Source organism: Martes martes, assembly GCF_963455335.1.
Source record: "Martes martes genome assembly, chromosome: 18".
Classification (NCBI taxonomy): Eukaryota; Metazoa; Chordata; class Mammalia; order Carnivora; family Mustelidae; genus Martes; species Martes martes.
In genome coordinates, this window is record NC_137906.1 from 25256736 (window position 1) to 25276431 (window position 19696).

General features: G+C 35.9%; 1 protein-coding gene across 1 annotated transcript in view; it reads right to left on the reverse strand.

The window, feature by feature from the left end:
• The window catches only part of LOC308359786 (phospholipid-transporting ATPase ABCA3-like), a gene marked incomplete at both ends in the record, with an annotated part of 123988 nt that overhangs the window by 80416 nt on the left and 23876 nt on the right, over window positions 1–19696 (reverse strand). The window contains 8 exon segments of the mRNA XM_080831102.1: window positions 1047–1228; window positions 8084–8257; window positions 11832–11838; window positions 11842–11859; window positions 11862–11910; window positions 11912–11948; window positions 12626–12743; window positions 13089–13205. Of these exon segments, the coding sequence (XP_080687228.1) occupies window positions 1047–1228; window positions 8084–8257; window positions 11832–11838; window positions 11842–11859; window positions 11862–11910; window positions 11912–11948; window positions 12626–12743; window positions 13089–13205 (702 nt within the window).

Below are 19696 nucleotides of genomic sequence, written 5' to 3' on the forward strand. Positions count from 1 at the left end.
TGAACCAATATTTTTCAAATAACCAAAATACAATGTTACAAATTTATGCATGGTTAAAGATCTATCAGATCACAAGATACACCAATGAATATTATTATGAAACAGAGTAAGAAATGCTTGTTAATGTGTTTTCAGATTCCAAACTTCAACTACTTGCTAGAAAATTATCATTAATCGTGACACACTAAATACCCAAATTTGTTTAAAAGGCTACTGATATACTCCTCATTTTTCAACTACGTATCTGCGTGAGGCTGTATTTTCTCCATGTATTTTATGCAAAAAAACATAATGCAAAAGATTAAATGCAGAAATACACTCTCCAATGAGAATCTAGTTATTTTATTATGTAAATATAAAAAATATTTGAAAAAAATTATAAAACAGGCCACTCTTCAAATATTTTTAAATTTTGAAAAAAAGCTATTTATCCCCAAAATGCTGACCTCAACATGCAATGAGTTTATTAGTAATATATTTAAATAAGTTGACAAATAATTTTTAAATTTCTTTCAATTTCTAAATATGGTTAATATTGATAGATAAAACCCATATTAATCACAGCTCTTTGGGGTGCTCAATAATTTTTAGGAGTATTAGGATTTCTGAGACTAAAGAGTTTGGGAACCACTCACTTTGAACCACAGAACATAAAGAAGTAGACTGAAAATAGACTAAGATAGAGATGCTTCCCACTTCGCTGTGGCTTTGATTCTAAGTAATTTGGGCTAATAGTAGACAAAAGCAAGTGCTGATAAACCAGATACGAGATACAATTCATTTCGTCCTCACTAGGATCTAAGGGCACCACCACATATTCATTCCCACAGGTGATTTTTTTTTCCTGTAGAAAGCTATTTGATTCTACTATACATGTCACAAAGTTAACTTGTAATGGCTTTAGTTCAGAAAGAATAAAAACTGTATTAGTATCATAAGACTGGAGAACCACAGAGAGGGTATCTAAGGTAATAACGTTCACTGTTTAACAAACTAAATACATAAGAACTGGGGTTTCTCTCAATGACAGAATCATTAGAACTTACCTGCACAAAGAAATACCATGGCTTGGGCACACCATACCTCCCTGGAAAGACAGCATCCATATACCAGGCCATAAGGCCAAACAAGGAAGCATCAAGTAAAAGCATTCCCATAATATGAACAAAACTAAGATCATCATCTGGGCTCACTGGTGACTGGATGTTATCCCACTGGACACCATATTCTGAAAAATAATAGTAGACAGTTACTTGAGGTGCCCAACTGTGACTAGAACAAACTTATCCAGCTACTTCATCATTAAATAATAAGAAAGTACTGGTATTCTCTGGAGACAGGAACTATTTGCTATTCACTGATACTTTGAAATTCAGGCTGTCCAAGAGGATAGTAAAGTAAGTAATGAAACAATTTGCCTCTTTCTACAGCCAAACTCAACTAAAAGTTAGTAGTGACTGAAACAAAAATAGTCACAAAAAGTCCATAAAGTAAGCTTTAAAGCCATAAACAGACCTACTGGTTGTGATGGCAGCCCTATTCCTCCATTCTCTTTCATGTGAATCTCCACCGAAAAAACCAGCAAGATATATACATTTGGAAATACATTCATAAATATAAAAACAAGGTTTGGCTTCTAGTTTCAAGTCTGGCCTGTAAGGAATGCAGGAATCACCACTCCATCCTGACAAGAAGTAAAAGGTAAACTGAAATTCTTCTTAGATCTATTAGAGACATGAGGTCACAGGGCAAACCACTGCCCCCACAACTGGAGAGACAGACAGGCAGGCACAGAGAATTTAATGAAACAAACTTCGAGCAAAAACCTCCAAGGGAACGAGAACTGGGGTAGGAAAACCTAAACTATAACTGATGAATTGCCAAACCCAGGGTAAACAAGTCTGAGGATTAAATATCCCAGGGGATCAAGTCATTGAGGCTTTTGCGAGTTCTACCTTTGGGAGCCCTGCCAGTTCCTTACAGTGAATATCAGAGAAAAATCCCCTCACACTCCTGGGAGGGAGAGGGAAAGAGCCATTTGGAAATGTGCTTGTGCATTTCACTCCTAATCAGTCCTTTCTTCATAAGAAACTATCTTACCAGAGCCTAACTCACCCAGGGGAAGGGAAATACCTAACTCTAGTCCCCTCGAGCCATCCTGCCCCATCGAAGCAGGGCAAAAAACTGAGAAGCACTTATGGAGTTCATAGTCCAAGGGTACAAACTTACCAAGTGACTGAGGCCGAGTCATAGGGCTACACACCTTACCTCTACATCACTAAAGGCCTATTTACTGTGTGGTTCCTTTTACCCCGTACTCCATAGCCATTTTTTTTTTTTTTACTGCTTATAAGAGATTTGCTTTATTTTCATTATTTTTTATGTTAAGATTTGATTTGATTTGATTTGATTTATTTAATTTGAGAGAGAGAGAGAAAGAACAAAAGTGGGAAGGGGAGAGGGAGAGAAAGAATCCCAAGCAGACTCCCTGCTAAGCACAGAGCCTGACGGGGGTCTCAGTCTCAGGATCCCAAGATCATGACCTGAGCTGCAATCAAGAGTCGGACACTTAAGTGTCCGACTGAGTACCCAGGTGCCCCTCTTAGCCATCTTACAACAAAAAATTGCCAGGCATACTGAAGGGCAAAGAACACAGTTTGAAGAGAGTGAACAAGCATCTGAATTAGACCTTGATATAACAAAGATGTTAGGATTATCAGACCAGGAATTTTAAAAAACTGTGATTAACATGGTAAGTGCTTTGTTTTTTTTTAAAAATTTTATTTATTTATTTGATAGGGAGAGATACAGCGAGAGAGGGAATACAAGCAAGGGGAGTGGGAGGGAGAAGCAGGCTTCCTGTCAAGCAGAGAGCCCGATGTGGGTCTCCATCCTAGGACTCTGAGATCATGACCTGAGCTGAAGGCAGATGCTTAACGAATGAGCCACCCAGGCGCCCCACGGTAAGTGCTTTAATGGAAGAAATATACAACATGCAAGACCAGATGGATAATGTGTGCAGAGAGATGGAAATTCTAAGAAAGAATAAAAAAGAAATGCCAGAGTCCTTGGTGTAAAAGCTACAGGAGAGGATGAGGCAGCGACAATGATGGACAGGAAGGTAAGAGAGAGAAGTGAAAGAAGCCACATCTAACTGCAGCCTATGGAGTAACAGGGGAAAGTTCCAGTAACAGTGCTGAGAAGTGACCAGCTGAATGAGAAGCTGCAGACCTCCAAGTTTGGGTGTGGGGTCAGACGACAGAGAAAGAATTCCCCTTATTCATCCAACTTGGATCAAGTACACCCAAATTAAAGAAACTTCCAATTCTTGCTCCCCAAACCCATAAGTGGCAGCAGCTTTAAATGAAGGTGAAGACAGAGAACCAGAGGACATGCTTCCTGAAACTGTGAAAATATTAGAGGGGATACACCAACATCAATAGGACCTAACTCCTTCAAGAGAGGAAAGGAGGGTTTCCTGATAACCAACTATGGGACTGAAATATAAAATCTCTTCTTGGAAAGGTCCATGACCAAGACAATTAAAATCAGGGTGTGAGGTGGGTACAAAGTGAAAAAGGATCAGTTTCCTTGTGTATAAGACTATCTTTGGAGACACTTTTCTTTGTAAAGGTTGAGGGCTACACAAATACATGAATTTGAAATTAGGGATAATGTGTGTTGTATATAAGGATCTCAAGACATTTGCTAATTTTGTAGTTTCCCATGATTCATATACAAAGATTACATATAATGAAGAAATCAGAAATGGTACCTTTTAAGAATTGCTTTTTTTGTTAGGCACAACTATTAGCACACTGAGTGGAAAGCAAAAAGTTGCTATTTAAACTGCAAGTAGGTGCACCTGCGTGGCTCAGTTGCTAAGCGTCTGCCTTTGGCTCAGGTCATGATCCTTGGGATCATGATCCTGGGATTGAGCCCTAGATGCAGGCTCCCCGCTCAGCGGGGGGCCTGCTTCTCCCTCTGCCTGCAGCTCTCCCTACTTGCGCTCTCCCTCTCTTGCTGACAAATAAATAAAATCTTGGAAAAACAAAACAAAACAAAACAAAACCTGCAAGCAATTACTCCCTAACTTAACTCCTTCATTATCTAATCTGTCTGGCTTCCAGGAACTGCCTTATACGGAAAGAGTATTGCACTGAAAGGAAAATGTTACTGGGCTATTAACTAAATGTGTATTTAGATAATATTAAAACACAGCTTTTTTCTCTATGAGCATTTGTTTTGCTTCAAGTTATTATAAACATGGCATTGCCTTGTTAGTAGCTACAGATGCTTCTTTAAAAATATTTTTTAAAATTTTATGTAGACTACTGAGTATTTGAAAGAGCCCACTTCATCTTGATGGGTCATGTCTACCTTCATTAGTCTCCAAAGAATAACCATTTGCTGCCAAATTAAATCAGTATTTTCAATGTGCTTTTCTCAGTTTTTATTATTAATGCTACTTACTTGAGGCAAATCATAAGGAAATTGCTTCTTTTAAAATACAAACTACCACCTAAACTTTTAGGGTACATATTGCTTAATATTTGGTTGACTTTAATTTTTAAAAGGTATAAACACCAAAAAATTATACACTGTTTGAAAATAGAAAATAAGAAAATGTACTTTCTATAACTTTGTCAAAGCACTTAAGTTACTAACTTGCAAAATCCAATTTGAATTGAACTTAATATAGGATTTGTTACTACTATACTCCATATATAGATTAAAATACATATACTAAAAAATGGACACTCAAAATACTTTGGGTACTAAAAATAGAATATAAGTAAATGCATCTTTAAACACTTTATGGAATCTCTGACCATGTATACTTTGTTATATCTGTGTGTTGTAGGGTAGTTTGAGTTTTTCTGTTTTTATTTTTAATTTTTGTATCGTATATGAACTCCTTTTCAATGTGATAGGTAAACATATAGTCAAAGACAAAACAAATATACTACATAATAATTTCCCTGAGAACCCCTTTAATGTTAATTTTGGAGGCAGCATTTAGACTATTTTGTTGGTGGTTACTATTACTTTTTTACTAGGCAATGACACCAGAGAAGCAGCCTCTATACATTTTTACACTATGTACACTTGCATTTAGAATGAGCCCCCAGGGAAATAATGGAAATATATGTAGAACTATTCATTCCTACTTATGTGATTTAATTATATCAGGATATATGAACTGAACTCTAATGTAGACAAACTTTCCATTTTAGTCCCTTTTACTGTTTGTGTTAAAATAACATCCCTCTCCTACATATTCTTTTCTTGACCCAGATGCACTGTTAATGGGACTGTAAACTGGTACAGCCACTACAGAAAGCAGTAGAAGTTCCTCAAAAATTTAGAACATATGATTCAGCAACCCCTCTCCTAGGCATATATCCAAAAGAAATGAAAACAGAAAAAAAAGAGAAATGAAAACAGGATCTTGAAGATAGCTGTACCCCCAAATTCCCTTCACCATTATTCCAGCAGCCGAGGTATGGAAACAACCTAAGTATCCATCAACAGATGAATGGAAAAAGAAAATACCCATTCCATTATCCAAGAAAATATGTGATATATACACATTTGACCCATGAACAACATGGGTTTGAACTGTGGGTCTACTTATACACTTTTTTTCCAATAAATATATGTACAGGGGTGCCTGCGTGGCTCAATCAGTTAAGTGTCTGACTCTTGGTTTAGGCTGAAGTCATGATCTCAAGGCTGTGAGATCGAGCCCCATGTTAGGCTCCACACTCAGTGCATAGTCTGCTTGAGGAATTCTTTCTCCCTCTCTCTCCTGGCTCTGCCCCTTCTCATGCTTGTGTTCTCAGATAAATAAAAATCTTAAAAAATATATATGTACAATATGGTAAATGTATTTTGTCTTCCTCATGATCTTCTTAATAACATTTTTTAGCTTACTTTATTAAAAGAATATAGTATATAATACATATAACATACAAAATATGAATTAAGCGACTGCTTACGTTATTGGTAAGACTTCCAGCCAACACTAGACTATTAGTAGTTATGTTTTTAGGGAGTCAGAAGTTATATACAGATTTTCTACTGCATGGGAAGTCAGTGCCCTAACCCCCATATTGTTCAAGGGTCAACTACGTGTATATATACATATATGTACACACACACACACACACACACAGAGGAATATTATTTGACCATAACAAGGAAGGAAATCCTGCTATTTGCAACAACATGAATGAATTTGGAATACATTATACTAAGTGAAATTGGCCAGACACAGAAAAACAAATAATGTATGATCTCATTTATGTATTTTATCTAAAAAGTTCATGGAACCAGAGAGCAAAAGAGTGATTTCCTGGGACTGTGGGTTGGGCAAAATTGTGAGATGTTGGTCAAAGGGTATAAGTTTTCAGTTATAAGATGAATAAATTCTGTGGATCTGATGTACGATATGGTAATTATAGTTAATAATAATTTTTGTATACTTGAAATTTGCTGAGAAATTGATCTTAAATGTTGTTACCACACACACACACACACACACACACACAAATAGTATCTAAAGTAACAGATGTGTTAACTTTATTCTGATCGTCATTTCACAGTCTATATGTTACATATTAAATCATCATATATCATGTACACCTTTAAAAAATCGCACTGAAAACCTAAGTATATACATTTTTTATGAGTCATACCCCAATAAAGCTGGAAAAAAAGGAGGGAAAAAAGTTATGTATCCATTCTTATTGATGCAGAAAGAATATCTGACAATATCAATACTCTTTCATAATAATAACAATAATAAAACATTTAAAAATGGAAAAAGAAAGCATTTTCTTAATTGGATAAAGGTCACCTATGAAAAACCCACAACTAAATAATAATAAAAGGTAAAAGACAGGGCGCCTTGGTGGCTCAGTGGGTTAAGCCTCTGCCTTCAGCTCAGGTCATGATCTCAAGGTCCTGGGATCTAGCCCCGAATTGGGCTCTCTGCTCAGCAGGGAGCCTGCTTCCACCTCTCTCTCTCTGCCTGCCTCTCTGCCTACTTGTGAGCTCTCTCTGTCAAGTAAATAAATAAAAATCTTTAAAAAAAAAAAAAAAGATAAAAGACAGAAAGCTTTCTTCCAAAGATCAGGAACAAGATAAACATGTTTACTCTCCCACCTCTATTCAACACTGTACATATGTGAAGTTACATCCATAGAAGTTAAGCCAAATAAAGAGATAAGGCAAATTAGGTAGGAGGAACTAAAACCACTCTTACTCACAGATGACTTAAGCTTATGTATAGAAAACTCTAAAGATTCTGGAGAGAATCTAGAGATTCTGAAGGAGAAATGTAGAATTACAAACAATTACCATACTTAATATGTTTGTTGTTTACAGTGGTATGGATGAGTGGTTCCCTATTTCCAGAGTAGGGCAAAACTGAACAAATGTGTAATTATACTGATAATGGTAGCAGGCAACATTTCTCATGGTTGGACAGGGAAGTATATATATGGGATAGGGAAAAACTAGGAAGAACTCTTGATATTAGATAGGAATTGGATCCAACAGTGTGAACTCACAGATGTTAAAATATGGATATTAGCCGGATGTCTCATCCTTGGCACTACTGACATTTGAGCCTGTATACTTCTGTTTCAGGGAATGTCCTGTACTTTGTAGGATATTTAGTAGCATCTCTGGCTTCTACACACTAGATATCAGCAGCAATCCTTCACCAGACATGATAATCAAACACCAAATATATCTCCAGAATTCTCAATATCCCCTAGGTGGCAAAACTGCCCGCCAAGAGGAGCCCACTGATATAAAGACATGTAAATACATACATAAATACATATTTGCATATACATGTTCATGTACACAGGTATACATATATATGGTACATGCATACATATAGTACAGAGATATTTTTATGATAAAAAATTACAATCCAGAAAAAATATTTAAGAAACATTACAATCATCTCACCCACTGTCCCACCCACTCCACTGGCAACCCCAGACAACATGCCTTTTCTTCCTGGGAATCAAATCATCAGAGTTAATTTTATAAAGGAAAGACTCACGCTTCATTTCCATCTGGCTTATAATATTAACCCCCAAAGCTACTGCAACATTTGAAAGGAGACAGAAAGCCAGCTTCTCGGTGAGGGCCATTTGTGTATACATGGTCTGCACGAATACATATGGAAAGAAGGTGAGAAAATAGAGGAAACCTCCAACAGAAACAGCCAGAGTAGCTGAAAAGAAAGAAGGAAAATATAGAGTCAGTTCAAGTAAACTACAAAAGCTTAATGTAGAAATCTCATCTTATTACAAAAGAGCTCTAAAGTGTAGACCCTACAAAAGAAGGGAAATAGTCTTGGTCACCTCTCTCTCATGAGCATCTAGAACAGCGCTGAACATAGACAGGTGCTCAGTAAATATTTTTGCTCAAATGAATGAATGAATGAATGATACAAGGAATAAACTTTCCTGGAATTTATCCTCCTTCTAATGCTATGATTGTGGTGATTTACTCATCTAAAAAAGGATTTATCCTTATGTTTATAGAAACATTCTTTTTCATTTTTATTCATGACTACTCAGCCTAACAATCTCGAGATGTACACTACCACTAACTACATTGTATGAATACACCTACACTACTTCCATTTATCTTGGAATTTTGGAAGATGAAAACTGAAAAAGTTGACAGTGGTTTTAGATATATTTCCAGTCTTGTTTATGCTACTTTGAATACTTATTTATAATACTTTATAAAACAGTACATTAAGAAGACAGAAAAAAAGTGTAACAGAGAAGCATCTGGATTAGGATGCTCTGTATTATGGGGACTGCGTTATTTCAGACCAACTCTCGCAATGACAACAGAAAAATCTAGACAAATTATTTTTTATGTTTGTTTGTTTGTTGATTGATTTGTTAAAGTATTACTTTTTAAGTATGTTGAGTGACAGAAAGCTACCAAGCAAGGACAATTTATATGGCCAAAATCAAGGTAAAAGACAAGAACTCAAGAGCGATCAGTCTAAAATTTGGTGCTAATTTCCACCTTGAAGCATTTGTAAAATCTAAACTATGGCTTAGAGCCTGAGGGACTTTGGAGAAGTGTCTGCTCATGTCTTCTGCCCATTTTTTAAACTAGATTATTTAGTTTTGGGGTGTTGAGTTTGAGAAGTTCTTTACAGATCTTGGATATCAGCCCTTTGTCTATAGTGTCATTTACAAATATCTTCTCCCATCCTGTGGGTTGCCTCTTTGTCTTGTTGATGATTTCCTTTGCTGTGCACAGGAGAGTCCCAAAATGAAGTCCCATTTTTGCTTTTGTTTCCCTTGCCTTCGGAGATGTGTCTTGAAAGAAGTTGCTGTGGCTGGTGTCAAAGAGGTTACTGCCTATTTGAACCGGGTGATGTGTATTAAGGAGGCCCTGGATTGCATGGAGCACTGGGTGTTACACGCAAACAATGAATCATGGAACACTACATCAAAAACTGATAATATACAGTATGGTGACTGACATAAAATAATAATTTAAAAAAAAGAGTCTGAGGGACTGAGCAGAGTTTCTGACAGTTTGAGAGGCGTCCAGAAATTAAGACATACTAAAGAAAAGAAGCCATAATTAATACCTCAAACTTTTACTGAGTGCACTGAAGGACTACATCTAAAGTACAGGTGTAACAGAAACAGATCCTTCTCAATCACCTTAAATCCTTATTGGATTATTATCAAACTCCCAACCTAGGGGTCCTAGAGCCCCACACCTAAATGACTGATGGGGATACATATAAAATTATACAGCCACACTGGAAAAATTTGAGGATGTTCTGTAAAAGTTAAATATAAATTTATCTCACAATCCAACAATTCCATTTCCTGGAGAAGTGAAAACATATGTCCACACAAAGACTTTGTGTCCACACAAAGCCATAGCAGTGTTATTCATAATGGCCAAAAATACTGTGAACAATTTAAATGTCCTTTAACCCTGGGATGTATAAACAAAATGTTGTATATCCATATAATGAAAATATTATTCAACAATTAACAGAAAGGAAATACTGATACATGCCAAAGCATGAATGGATTTCAAAATTATTTTAAGTAAAAGAAACTAAATGTTTTAGAAGACTCCACACTTTATCCATATATACCAAATGGCATGATAACCCAGATTTATGTCGAGAGAAAGCAGTTGACTTGTTGCCTTGTACCAGAGAGATAAAAATGAGGACTGACCAAAAATGAGCTCAAAGGAAATTTCAGGAGTGATGGAAAATTTCTAAAGTGAGATTTGGTGATGGTTGCATAACTTGAAAAATTTACCAGTGGGTGAATTTTATGGTATGTATATTACACACTTATAAAGCTATAAAAATATGTGGTCAAAAGATGTAAACAGGCATTTTATAGAGAAAAACACACATGGTTCTTATTAACCTAAAAATATGATCGGCATCAATGAGACACCTTTCACACCCCAAAATATTACAAATTTTAAAAGCTAGAAACAATAGAGATTCTTACCTACTGCTAGGAGGAATCTGAAATTGTACAACCTCTTTGGAAACAGTTTTTCTACAATCTAGAAAGGTAACATGCTCACATACCCTACCTGAGTAAGAAATTTCACTCCTAATTACATGTCCCAGAAAAAATCTTGTACATCTCTACCAGCTGACATATACAAGAATGTTCACATCAATATTATTCGTAACAAAAACTAACTAGAAATAATCCAAATACCTATGAAGTATAAAACTGATAACTGTACAAGAGAACACTATACAGCAGTAAAAATGAAATCACAACTATGTAGATAACACTTAAATCATAACACCATGTTGTATCCAAATCATATGGTATAATTTCACTATAAAACTAGCAATACATTAGCTAGCGATAGACATAAGTGGAAAAGCTGTAAAGAAAAGTCAGTCAGAATAGTGGTTATTATTAGAAAGGAGCACCTAAAGTGCTCCTTAGATACTAGCAATTTTTCAATATGGTATGTTCGGTACTTGGGTGAGCACCTGGGTGTTCATTTTATTATGAGGTACACTGTATATACACTCTTGCATTTGTTATCTATTTCATGCCATGAAAAAACTTAAAGGACTTATAATAAAAAAACAGATATGGAAAAGCATCAGTAGAAAAATAACAGAATGATACTACTTCATATATAGATCATTCCCTACATAGTACATGCAGTTTCATTTAGTCAAAAAGCCAACTAAAACTGGAATCACAAAAAACAAACAACCAAAGAACTTCAGGTATATAAGGAGATTGCAAGAGGGATAAAGAGGCACTTCTGTAACTTCCAAAATATAAAACTTTATATAACTCACTAATCTGCTATTAAAACTTGGAATTTTTATCTGTTGACTGCATTCACTGATGCCCTTCTCACATAAACCACAATCTTAAGACCTTGGTGAATTTAAGCAAGGCAAGAATTTGTGGTCTGTGCGGCACCTCTGTTTCTCATTCACCTGCACAGCAACAGTGGCTCTTTGAGGTTTTACCTTTATTTGAGGAGTCCCCTTACATAGTCCACTTTTGGCAGGTTCTCCGGACTTACCTCAGCTCCTGAATTGCCGTCAGAAGAAAACACCAAAATCTCTGGTGCTCAAGAGAAAATCCCAACACAAAAGCTATCTTTGGTTTTCCATCACCTTCCACCTAATTTGTGGATTTTATAAACAGAAGGGATTTTTAAAAATATTTAATCAGTATCATAGTTGTTTTGGCCAATGAATTGTTCCTTGGCATTTGTCCACTTTAACCTGCTCTTCAGCAAGTCACCTTCAGCCTAACTTTGACACAATGATTCTCTGCACTCATAGTTTTACTATACATCATGATAGGTGGTAGGTATGACTCTATTTTGTAAGAATGCACCAACTGGTAGCAGTGTTATTGCTGAAAACAATAAAAATACCTATGAAATGTAAATTTTACCATAAAGCAATTTGTTTTATAGTACTTATACCTTAAATGACTGAAAGTAATACTCTAATTATTCAGCATATATGAAAGATATAAAAATGAAAATGGTGAATATCTGTTGTCTGAAAAAGAAGAAATATTTATTTTTTTAAGTAAGTGATAACAGAAAATGACCACTGGAGAAGTAATTGTACAAATTCCCTAACTTAGCCCAGTCTGAATTTATCCAGTTACAACATCCCTCTCATATGTGAGAACACAAAGGGCAGGAAGTCATTCTCAGGAGCATTTTGCATACTCGACATGGTTCCTGGCATGTGAAGAGTGATCCAAAGACTTAAAAGAGCAGGTGAGTGAATGAATATTTCCACATAACCCTATTTTAGTTGATACCCTACTGTCACATGTAATCTTACGTTGGTTTTTATCCTCTTCTTATGGGCATCCTCTGCTGGATTGATTTTCCTGATCTTTGTCCTTCCTCTCAAATCATTTTACATGCATATGATACCTGTCTTTTTTGTTAAAGTGTAATAAGCAGAGGCTGGATATGAGGTGGCAGCTGAAGTTTGGAAGGAGCTCCCAAACGAAATCCTCTTTTGTCAACCGAAATGCTGAGAATCTGTCAAGTGGGGGAGTCTTAGACTCACCTGTATCAAAGAGTGTGGAAATCAGAAAGCCGAAGGATATAGAGGTGATGACAAAGCACAGGAAAAAGACGAAGACAAGAGACGGGTCACTGTACTGGATGACTACATCAGGTGCAATCTAACAAAACAACCGGGATGCCAGTTTAGTCCTACTGTAAGAGGTGTCACAGATAAACAAGGGAGGCCAAAGAAAATACCCTTACCACTTCAGTAGCCCTAGTGAAACAGGTCACTGCTCAGAGAGATGCAAAGTTAACTAAATAACTCTTTTCTTGGGGAAGGGTTGCCCATCTAGGCCTATGGTTTGTGTGCTGATAAAACTGAGCAGCTTCTGAATTCCCAAGGGGACTCAAAGAAAAATGTATATATTCTTTTGTAACCTAAAACCCACTCAGCCCATCCCCAGTTATTTTATCCCTCTTGAGCTTTAGATACAGCATACTGCATTCAAATACATACTTGCCTTGACAAATAAAATCACGCACAGTAAACAGATGATAATTAAAAACATCAGAAAGAATGAGACAAAATAGGAAGCCCAGAGCATAGCATTACTGAGTCCTATCATGAGCTGGTACTCCTGTAGGAGAGTAAACACAAATCAAATGTCATGAAAAACAACTCATAGTTTTCAAAATGCATTCATAAATATTAGCTGACTCATTTCCCACAAAAACTTACATAAGCTAAGTATTATCACCCTCATTTTACAGAGAGATCAAGTCTCAGAATAGTCAAGTGATCTGACCCAAACCATCCATCTAATGAGCTGCAGGGCTACAATTCCAACTCAGAATTCTGAGTCCAGATCTTCTCCCTGATAACTTACCAACTGTGGTTCTAACACAAGAAATAATTAAAAATTTAAACACAAAAAATAAGACCACCTTTCTTTTTATTATGTTCTACCTCCAGAAATATTAAAGGAAGGTATATAAGCTTTAATTCAATTACAGATTAAAGCAGGGAGAGGCAAACTACAGCCTATGGCCTAAATCCAGGCTGCCTCATACTTTTATAACTAAAGCTTTATTGGCATAGAGCCATGCTCACTCATTTCTGTACTGTGGCTGCATTCATCCTACAACAGAGCCAATAGCTGTAATAAGGGCTGCAAGGCCTAAAATATGTGTTATCTGGTTTTGTTTACAGGTAAAGTTTGTCATTCCCTAATTTATATAAACCCTCCTAATTTTACAGATCATAAAGCCAGACTCAAAGAGGGTGAGTTGCTTCTACAAAGTTGCACAGAAGGAGCTCCCTGTTCTGTGCTCCTCCCCTTCCATCATGCTGTCTCTGTACATTTCTGAGGCTAATTTTCCCTGGTATGATAAATCTGAGACTGATTCCCAAAGTTTGAATCCTTATTCTTCCTGCCACTTACCAGCAATATAACCTTGAGCAAACTCCTTGACCTCTCTGTGCCTCAATGTCCTCATCTATGAACACTAAAATCCAAATAACATAATGGGCAAGATAGTTTTAGAAGTGAGCTTCATGAACCATAATTCAGCACAGTATGCAAAATATATAAAGAAATTATAAAATTTAACACCCAAAAGCCAAAATATCCAATTAAAAAATGGGCAGAAGACATGAACAGACATTTCTCCAAAGAAGACATACAAACAGCCACGACACATGAAAAGATGCTCATCATTACTTATCATCAGGGAAATGCAAATCAAATGAGGTATCACCTCACACTTATCAGAATGGCTAAAATCAAAAACATAATAAACAACAGGTGTTGGTAAGGATGTGGAGAAAAAAACAAACCCTAGTAATAAACTTAACTGAAGACTGACAGACCCATACTCTGAAACTATAAGATATCAATGAAAGAAACTAAAGATGACACAAATGGAAAGAAATTCCATGCTCACAGATTAGAAGAACATATATTGTTAAAATGTCTACACTCCCAGAGCAATCTACAAATTTAATAAAATTCCCATCAAAATACCACCAGCATTTTTCACAGAACTAGAACAAACAATCCTAGAATTTATATGAAGCCACAAAAGACCCTGAAAAACCAAAGTAGTCTTGAAAAGAAAAAAACTAGAGGTATCACAATTCCAGATTTCAAGTTATACTACAAAGCTGTAGTAATCGAAACAGTATGGTACTGGCACAAAAACAGACACAGTGAGCAACAGAATAGAACAGAAAATCCAGAAATCAACCACAACTATATGGTCAATTAATATTCTACAAAAAAGGAAAGAACATGCAATGGAAATAGTCTCTTCACAAATGGTGTTGGGGAAACCGGACAGCAACATGCAAAAGAATGAAACTGGACCACCTTCTGATACCACAGACAAAGATTCAAAATGGATTAAAGACCTACACATGGAACAGGAAACCATTAAAATCCCAGAGGAGAAGACAGTCAGTAACTTCTTTGACATCAGTCATAGTGACATTCTTATAGTGATATAATGATATAGTGATATATCTAGAAACAAAAGCAAAAATAAACTATTGGGACTACATCAGAATAAAAAGCTTCTGCACATTAAAGGAAACAATCAACAAAAATAAGACAAGCTACTGAATGGGAGAAGATATTTCTAAATGATATGTCCAGTAAGGGGTTATCATCCCAAAATATATTAAGAACTTCCACAACTCAACACCCAAAAAACAAATAATCCACTTAAAAAACAGAGAGAGGCCCTGAATAGACATTTTTCCAAAGAAGACGTACAGATAATCAACAGACATGAAAAGATGTTCAACATTACTAATCCTCAGGAAATGCAAATCAAAACCACAATGAGATAACACCTTATATCTGCCAGAATGGCTAGAATCAGAAAGACAATAAATAAGTATTGGTGAGGATATGAAGAAAAAGGAACCCTCTCACACTGTTGGTGGGAATGCAAATGGGTGTAGCTACTGTGGAAAACAGTGTAGAGGTTCCTCCTCAGAAAATTAAAAATAGAATTACCATATGATCTACTAATTCCACTATTGGGTATTTACCCAAAGAAAATGAAACCACTAATTCCAAAAGATATATGCATCCCTATGTCTACTGCAGCATTATTTATAGTAGCCAAGATATGCAAGCAACCCAAGTGCCTATCAATAGATGGATCAGGAAGATGTAGCATATATACAATGAAATATTAATCAGTCATGAAAAAGAATGGGATTTTGCCATTTGCAAAGATGTGTATTCTAAACACAAAGAGATAGCTAGAAACTGAAATGGAAAATTTTCAAAATGATCAAGGGATTTATAACACAATATTCAAAATATTCAAGATATAACCCCAAATTACTCAACAAACCAAGATAAGTAAAATCTAAACTCTAAAAACAAAAAGAAAATCCTCAAATGTCAAATCAAGATGACACAGATATTAGAATTATCTAATAATTGGGGCGCCTGGGTGGCTCAGTGGGTTAAAGCCTCTGCCTTCCGCTTAGGTCATGATCCCAGGGTCCTGGGATCGAGCCCCACATCAGGCTCTCTGCTCTGCAGGGAGCCTGCTTCCCCCTCTCTCTCTGCCTGCCTCTCTGCCTACTTGTGATTTCTGTCTGTCAAATAAATTAAAAAAAAATCTTTAGAATTATCTAATAATGACTTTAAAGCAGCTATCATAAAAAAGTGTTCTAATAACAATCAATCATGAACACCAACAACTCAATAATCAATAATAATAGAGGGAGATCTTCAACATACTTCTCCCCATAACTGATATACTAACATAAAAATCCATGTTAAAGATATAAACAGGGACACCTGGGTGGCTCAGTTAAGTGTCTGCATTCAGATCAGGTAATGATCTCGGTGTGCTAGGATCAAGCCCTGCATCGGGCTCCCTGCATAGCAGGGAATCTACTTGTCCCTCTCCCTGACACATGTGCATGCTCTCTCTCTCTCAGATAAATAAATAAAATCTTTAAAAAAAACATATGAACAACAGGGAAGCCTGTCTGACTCAAGTCAGTAGAGCATGATGTGACTCTTGACCTCAGGGTTGTGAGTTCAACCCCCACTGGGGGTTTAAGTAATCTCTACACCCAGTGATCTCTAAGTAATCTCTTAAGTAATCTCTACAGTATTAGTATTAAGTATTAAGTATTAGTATTAAGCAATCTCTTAAGTAATCTCTCAAGTAATCTCTACACCCACTCTATACTGGGTGTAGAGATTACTTAAAAAAAAGATAATAAAAAGTTTTTAAAAGATATGAACAATACAGGGGTGCTTGTGTGGTTCAGTTGATGAAGTGTCTGACTCTTGATTTTGTTTCAAGTCATGATCTCAGGGTTGAGAGATCCAGCCCTGCATCAGGCCCCACAATGGGCATAGGGCCTGCATAACATTCTCACTCACCTTCTTCCTCTGCCCCTCCCAACCTCCTCTCTCTCTCTAAAAAAAATATGAACAACATGACTAACTTATTATAACATGCAGAGAAAACTGCACCCCTTGAACACACAGTGCACATTGGTTTTAGTGCACACATGCATGTGGAACATTTGCTAAAATTGGCTACAGTCTAGCCCACACAGCTAATGCCATCAAAATTTCAAAAAATTTAACTCAAATACTGGCTCCTAATATGTTTGAAAAATTTTAAATGCTTTTCTAATTATCTTATGGGTCAAAGAAGAAATCCAAAATGAAAATTAGAAACTCTTTGAACTATATGATAAAGAAAACACTATACCTCAATTTGCAGTTTGCAACTAAAGTTATGACTAGAGGGAAATTTAGAAGCTTAAATACAAAGATTAGAAAAGAAGAGTATCTAAAGACCTGGGGAGAACTCAGCCAGCATAGGCTGGACACAGAAAGCACTAATCATAAGGTTAAAGACTTTATTACATTAAAATTAGTAACTTTTATAAATCCAAAGACACTATTAAGACAAGCTAGAGATTGGGAGTTAATACTTGCAATATAAACATCACACTAAAAACTAGTATTCAAAATATATAAAGAATGCTTGTAAATAGATGAATGACACACAACCCCACAGAAAAATGGGGAAAAGACTTCTGAACTGATACTTCACAAAAGAGGATATCCATGTGGCCAATAAGTATATGAAAAGATGTTCAACAACATCAGTTAATGAGAAGAATCAAATTAAAACAACAATGATTATACTGTACCTTGGCTAACTGAATTTAAATTTAATAAATAAATGTATAAATATATAAATATTAAAATAAAATAAAACCACAATGAGATATCAATATATGCCTTCCAGAATGGTTAACATTTAAAAAGACTAACATCACCAAGTGTTGGCATACATACAGACCAAGAGTTAATTCCCATATATTACTGATTAAGAGAACAAACTGGCACAAACATTTTGGCAAAACATTTGGCCTTATTTAACAGGGTTGAAAACATGTATATTGTATACTCCATCAACCTCAATCCTAGGTATAAACCCAAGAAAAAAATGTGCACATGTGCACTAAAATATTCACAGTAGCTTACTGTAATAGCCCAATACTCAAACAACCATGCATCCATCCACAGAAGAGTGATAAATTGTGATATATTCACTAAATGTGATAGTACACAGCAAAGAAAGAAGCTGAGTTATAACTATACAGACCATAAAAGGATAGCTATTGTATAATTCTATTCAAATAAAGTTTAAAACCAGGTAACACTGACATAGGGTTTTAGAAGTTAGTGATTATCTTTGTGGAAGAGGGAAGGTGCAGTGATTTGGAAGGAATATGAGGAATTCTGGATTGCAGGCATTATATTTCTTGACTGGAATAGTAGTTATATGGGTGTGTTCATGTTGGATAACTCAGTGATCCACACATAGGTATGTGTATTTTATATGTATGTATTTTATAGTTCAATTAGAAACTTTAAAATGAAAAACTAAATAGAAATCTAAACTACCTGATTGAAATTTGTGTAACATGACCTGGAGACACAAAGAGAAAACTAGTAAATTGTAGTTGAAAATAGATTTCAAAGAGATTACTCACTACTTAGAAAAGAGAGAAAAAGACATGCTGGTCAGAGAAACAAAAATAAGAATGGTACAAAATTAACCATTTGGGGTGGAAAGAAAAGGGTTTAATGTGAAATAAGACTAAGGAAAAACAGTGGTTAGGGAAGCCAATGAGAGGATTTCTGAAACCAGTAAGAGTTTACACTAGAAAATGACATTTCTACACATAGAGAGAAAGAAACAGAATTTAGAAAACATAACTATTGTGGACATCTACATCACATTTTCTATATACTATAGCCAGTATCTCTTGAATCATTGCCATAACCCTATATGCTAGGAGTACTTTTACCTCCATTTTACAGTCAAGGCACAGAGAAGTTAAGAAACTTACCTAGAAGTTATAGAGGCAGAGAATGGCAGCATTCTAAATACTATCTATACCATACTGCACAACACTGTACTATACTATACTATACTATACTATACTATACTGATAAGACTGAGGTTTCAAGCCTCAGTGATTTGGAGGATGATAAGTTTCATTAGCATATCCAGGCAATCTGGAAAGAGGGAAAATACCTTGCCTCAGAAAAGAATGATTTTCCTTTCTGTATTTTTCTGTCTTCATTAAACCCAAGCAACACCATCCCTTAAGGAAACATAGCATATATCCTCACCCCAATACAATAAGATCAAACTACCTTAAGAAAAACATGATTCGTGGAAAAGAAAGCTGCTGAAAGAAGTATGTGCAAAATTCCAGAATATGAAGTTAATTATGTACATATCCATTTCCATTGGTTTCTACCACCCAAATACTTCCTGAACTCTTCCCTCCTTTATATTAAACCACCCTGCCATAAGCACTCCCCGCTCTTCTCCTGCTCTAGTTGCTTCACAATTGGTTCCACATCTTCAGTCTTGATATCATAGTTAAACTTTATGTGAGCAAACTACGTCTATGGACCAAATGGGAGGGGGAGTGGGAGGAGAAAAGGAATAGGATATGTGACAGAGATGCATGCGGCCCACAAGCCTAAAAAATTTACTATTCCGTGCTTTCCACAAAAAGCTTGCCAACCCTTAATCTAAACCATGCTCCCCCCAC